This window comes from Mizuhopecten yessoensis, unplaced genomic scaffold (assembly GCF_002113885.1).
Source record: "Mizuhopecten yessoensis strain PY_sf001 unplaced genomic scaffold, ASM211388v2 scaffold6687, whole genome shotgun sequence".
Lineage (NCBI taxonomy): Eukaryota > Metazoa > Mollusca > Bivalvia > Pectinida > Pectinidae > Mizuhopecten > Mizuhopecten yessoensis.
The window spans coordinates 1290-7163 of NW_018406674.1; the positions used below are offsets into that span (position 1 = coordinate 1290).

At 32.3% G+C, this 5874-nt stretch overlaps 1 protein-coding gene across 1 annotated transcript; it reads left to right on the forward strand.

Annotated features, from left to right (window-relative positions):
* Positions 1 to 2237: 2237 nt before the first annotated feature.
* Positions 2238 to 5321, forward strand: LOC110452462. The gene is made up of 4 exons (XM_021501017.1): positions 2238 to 2337; positions 3332 to 3483; positions 3810 to 3955; positions 5288 to 5321. Exons 1-4 carry the CDS (start codon positions 2238 to 2240, stop codon positions 5319 to 5321), a joined length of 432 nt encoding a protein of 143 aa, XP_021356692.1.
* The last annotated feature ends 553 nt before the right edge of the window (positions 5322 to 5874 follow it).

Here is a 5874-nt window from a genome sequence, read left to right on the forward strand (position 1 = left end):
ATATCTGGATATCATAAAGTTTCTCTTTTAAATAGGATTTTGGAGAATTTGCATTACAACTTACCAAGCTAACCATACTGTGAACAACGAGTACCTGACAGCAGGAGCTGTATACAACCGTGGTCGTGTAACGACTTCTGAAATAATGATGATAGCGTTTGATAATCTTATTAGATGATCACATGGGCCTGTGTTATCAGATGATGTACATATGCTAGTTTTTTGCGTGGCCTTTCATTCACCGAGCAGCCCTCCTCAACGGCAACAAGGTAAGCGATAAAGTGGCTGGCTTTATTACGCTCAGCATAAAACTAACACTGGTGTGTAAATATCCTTAAAATGTAATCATAACATAAGCGCTGAATATTTAAGTACACACGGTGAGATGGGTTTTGTTTCATTATTTCTATTTTCAATATCTCTGTGGAAAAAGAAGAACCTCAGTACCAATTTCTAAAAACATAGCTTCATTCTTTCTCTTTGTCCTGTATACTTGCAAAATGGCGTTTAAAAATTGATTTGTCAACATAAAAGAACGCACCTAAAAACGTTTACCACCTATTATTTTAATTTTTAATCGTTTAAATGTTGCAGTTCATACTTACGCTAACATTGCCACTTATTGAAATTGAGTTGTTGCATCTATGAATTGAATGTAACAGTTATCTTTATTGGGAAGATTTGAAACATTTTGAAATATAATGTCCAATTTTTTTCTCTATGATATGGCGTATTTCCGTTGACTATGACTTTCTACATTTCCCTTTGCTCATAAAAGGTTACACTAAGTCAGCTGCTTGTGTCACTTACAATGAAGTATCCTTATATTAGTTTTTTGTGAGACATTTACCAGAATGGTTCGGAGCATTAACTTTTTTCGACTCTGGTTTGTTGCAGAGGAAAGCAACTATCAGATATGTGATATCTTCTGAAAGACAATTGCATGAAATAACAAGTACTGTATCAATGAATAAAAAATGCATTTGACAAGAATTGAACAAGATATTCAAGTGCATTTTACAATAATGTTAAAAGTCAAAATGATCAAATAATATCTTTATTTGTATTATAAAATTGAATAAATGACACGCAAAATGTTCTTGACCCTTTGTATACGTCTTGCAATAACTTGCCTTTATTGATTTCTCCCCAACCATTGTTTGTTATTGATAAGCTTCAGTGGTTAAAAGTAATGAACTAATGTCTTATTCTATGTAAGTAACTTTACCGTACCTTTCAATACTTTTTAGGACATTTTAAGCGTTTGACCTTTTGTTCACATGGTAGCAAAATGGGAACGCATCGGGTATCTTTAATTTCAAGCGCTTGATCAGAATGTGATGCGTACTGCCTTCTGTTACTTACCTATTTGACCAGACGCTCTCGTAATCAGATAAGAATCATTCTGTATTTATACAAAAAGTATTCTGCTGCAAGTGTTCTTTAATTTTAATTCATTTCCGAAAAAGTCAAAAAATTGCGGTAATAAACTGAAAGTTAAGCTTGTTTTATGTCATGAAATATGTAGTTTTGCTTTACTTGTAATACGATTAAAACTTTTTTATCTATAAATGATGTTTGTGTTTCAACGATATACTGATGAAACAATGAATTTTAACAATGTGATGCAAATATAAATAAATCGGTAAACATATTTGAATTTAATTCAAAACACAGAATCCAAAACGAAAAGAAATGAACAGCTTAAGGCTTACATTTTTGTAGTACTCTTAAATATATTCACGGTCAGATATGACGAATTATACTATCGATATAGTCTGCCTTTTTACTAATTGTCTGGTACATACATGGTAGTGGTTCTTTTTACGAGAGTAAGCCGGAAATGTTATGACTTCTATAGTGGCCGGAATTTTAAAGAAGGAATTTCGTAGTGGTTGAACAATTCGTAAACTACATAATACTATTGATTTAATCGAGGAAGGAAATCCTAACAGATGTTTTATATGTTGCCTTGCGTGTTTACATTTGCGGGTCGTTTGTGTCTAGTTTGGTTTCTTTTGTAAAGATTTAAGATGATCAATTACCGTTTGAATGTTTCCCGTATTCACTAAAGTTGGATTTTTTTCATTTTATCCGATGCTGGTATCATGTTTTTTGTTCTATTATACTATTATATGCAGCTGTCAAATTGTTTAAGCTAAACTCAAACAAAATATACACATTTGATGGAAAATATGAAAGTTGTCATTTGTTTCTTTTTTAGTCTGGTTATCAAGATGGCAATCAACAAAAAAAAAATTTTTTTCCTAACATCATTTTTCTTGATTTACATCAATCATGGCGCCGTCCAAGCCACAACACCACCTACTGATGTGTGTAAGTAACGATAACTATTTGCATTACTCTGTTTATATTAGAAGAACATTGAGACAGAACATCACGAATAGTTAAAACTTACTCACTCTAAAAGTCATGTTTTTCTGAACAGTTACAATGACATATACGATGAATGAATAAATCATTGTGATATATGTAAAATAAATTTTAATTGGCATTACAACTTTATCACCTGTGTCCTTTTAGTAACTGGTCTACTGTTAGTAGAATTATGGATGGTATACATATTGTTTTCTTATCATTAAAAGTATAGAGGAAAAAAATATGTTAAAATAATTGCCTACGTGCATAGCTTTATTGAGTCGAGAGCATATCAAGAACAGGTTTTGTACTATGCTGTTAAAGAGGTAATGCGTATTTTTCCCTTTTAATTCTATCAATCAATTTAATAAGGATCACGTATGGAATACAAATCTGGAAAAAACATACATACAAGGAAAGAACATATAAATTGAAAAAACAACAACGATATGGATTGGAAACATTAGTTTCTTAACAGATCCAGAGGTCATACACAATACTTGATGTAAACATATTGTTACATCAGCAATCTTCGAAATATCGCAAAACACAGCAACACTACACTATGCATGCTTTTGTATTTGTATGGTGCATCATTTTCATAGATACATTTTTTCATATTTGTTATCTTTTATTCGATTTTGAATTTCAAGAAATCAAAGGAATCAGGCGTTATTTTCTTAACACAACACTCCTTGTAAGATAGTGAATAATTAAGTGAGCAAGTACTATGTTTGGCATCACACTCAGAACACTCCGTGTGTATCTGAACACTCAAGGTTTATTGCAATTAAAACATTCATAAACGCTATGTGTGTGCAGGAACTACAAAAAAAAGACACATGTATATGATAGCTTGCAAGTTGTATGATTACAACATTTCGTCGTATGAAGCACGATTTTTCATCATTGACACTATGCTTTTTTAAGTCATTCATTTTTTTATTGTCAGCATGCCCAGCCCCTGGAACAATAAATGTTAACGTCAGTGACGGAACTATAAACAGTGTTCTGGTGGAATGCGAATACAAAGGAAACCACACCGTGAGAACAATACCGAAAAATGGTACCATCGGCAGTATACTTGTTACTAACTGCACCATAGTAAGAGTTATTATCAATTAATCTGATTGCTTGCATTTCTACCAATAGCAGAAAAAAATGTAATAACACTGTATCTTATATATTATCAATCAACAACTTGATCCATGGCTATTTTTTTCTAAAATCATTCAAACATAATGTTACATATGTCTAAAACTTTCAATCTGGATGTAAATGTGTTGGTATCATTCATCAAATTGTAGTATTGAATCTTTATCCTAATTAACAAGTATTATTCGATATTATTCGATAATAGCTTTGAAAGCTTTCACTTTCGTTGTAATTTATAGTGAAATATTTATCCTTTGTTTATATATCTTTTACAGAATAAATCGGTTAAACTTGTCCTTTTCAAAGACAACCATGCTTTGTCACTCGGAGCGGTTATAATTGGGGAAAAATCGCATATAGTGAAAGAGATCATCGTCGTTTGTAACGGATCACACATGACGGTCAACCAAAATTTTACCAAGTATGTGTACATTGCTATCAGTGTTAACTTTCGTTTGTAAATATATGCGTATACATATTTACGCATGATTGTCAGAGTGGTTTCTTAACATGTATTATACAAAACAATGAAAGATTTTTTTTTATTAATCTTCGTACACATCAAGCAATACAATACACTGACAATATTTTAAAATGGAAAATAGTGAGTCAACATGGCTGGATTGATGTAAACGATATCAAAAACGAAAAAGATAATAAAAACGAAACGGAAAATAAATAAATAAAATGACGGGAACAGAACGCAAAGGAAAACACCTGCAAGTTGGGGGAAATAATTCGCACGCTGCATCACAGTTGATATTATCTTCTGTTAACGAGACACTTAAGAAACTTGATTTGCAGCCACTTGAGATTTGTATTATTATTACTCATGCTTTTTATGTTAATATAATGTTATTATTTATTTATTTAACATTTCTCGCCGATGCCTCCTCATGCCCCGCCTTCATTTGACCTTATTGCTTTTGTTGACGTCAAATTTGAACCTTACAATCGAAATTATGTTATGTCTTGTAGTTTGACTTCTGTGAAAGAAATGCTTTTGATGTTTGCATTTACGGAACTTAAATAGTACTTATCAATCAATTATTGAAGCATTAAACTCCGTTTTGTTTAGAGTTACAATTCTTTTTTATTCAGAACTGTAGGTTGGCAGAGTGTTAGTTTAAAGTTAACGGACGTAATTAACCATTGTAGCAGAAAATGTTGTTTAAAGGTGTAGGATGAGACAGCTAATAGAATTGTCGGAAGGACTGACTATCGGCATTACAAGGGCGACTTTCTGCATTATGACTTTCAATTTTAAGTACAGCTGAAAAAGCTGTTATAACTACATTATCTGTCCATTAATAATAAGGCCCTATAAAGGAGAATTGCAAGAAAGTAAGGGAATGCTTTCCTTTTCTCTATAATATGAGGATTCCCATTCTTAAACTCATTTGCCATAATCGAAATGGAGTTTAAAAGATGTTCATATGTTTAAAGAATTAGTGAAATAATATCCAATGATCTAAGGACTGAGAAAACAGTTCCCGTAACTGATGAAAAATGATCAGTGTTTTCATTCCTTCATAATCGCGGCCATGTCTTGTACACATCGTCCATTCACTTATTCAACGGATACTATAAGATATGAATAATTTCGATTAACCCCCTAACATCAACAGTTGATTCTATGTTTATGTCTCGTATGCTCCATTCAATTACACAACACAATAGCAAACTCAATATTGCCTTGATCGTCGCATTATGATTTGATCTGTAATATGAATGGTTTCTCTATATTTTCTAGTTCCGTTCTCGCTCCAAAGGCACATTGGTCATGAAAGTGACGAACCTTAAAGGAGAAGTCCTGACCGCTGCTGTTGATATAGCACACAATTATACGTTGAATATCACCGGCCCACGTAAGATTGTATTGTACATACAAGAACCACTGAATACAATATTGTTATCATATATAATATTGTTAAGATATTATGTTAATGAATGATAAAAGACTAATATATTTTAATTTGAAAATAAAGGGAGTTCAATGCATTAGACACATTATCTAATTTAGATTTGTCGGTTTATCTTTATCAGTTATGCTCAGAAACAGCAAGACTTTCTATATTTTAACCAATTTGCCAAACTTTCGAGAGCTGTTGAGCAAAGATTTTTTAGAAACTGGAGTTCAAAGGAACGCTTCCTTAATATTGGATATTGAAATCTGCTGTCACACTAATATCGGTATATTACAGCCGTACATTTGCCATTCAATATAATCGAATGTGATTGTAAACAATGAGAGATGTATCTCTCTTGATTACAAATGCGTCGTCGAAGCGTTGCCAGCGTCGATGGTATACGCCTTAGACCGTTCGGACGAAGAAGCGT

Bases quoted from the DNA above. Each gene is read 5' to 3' on its own strand.
- LOC110452462 (XM_021501017.1), top strand. From the start codon at position 2,238: ATGGCAATCAACAAAAAAAAAATTTTTTTCCTAACATCATTTTTCTTG. The intron at 2,338-3,331 runs GTAAGTAACGAT...TTTTATTGTCAG, and splicing joins AACACCACCTACTGATGTGT to CATGCCCAGCCCCTGGAACA. The intron at 3,956-5,287 runs GTATGTGTACAT...TATATTTTCTAG, and splicing joins GTCAACCAAAATTTTACCAA to TTCCGTTCTCGCTCCAAAGG.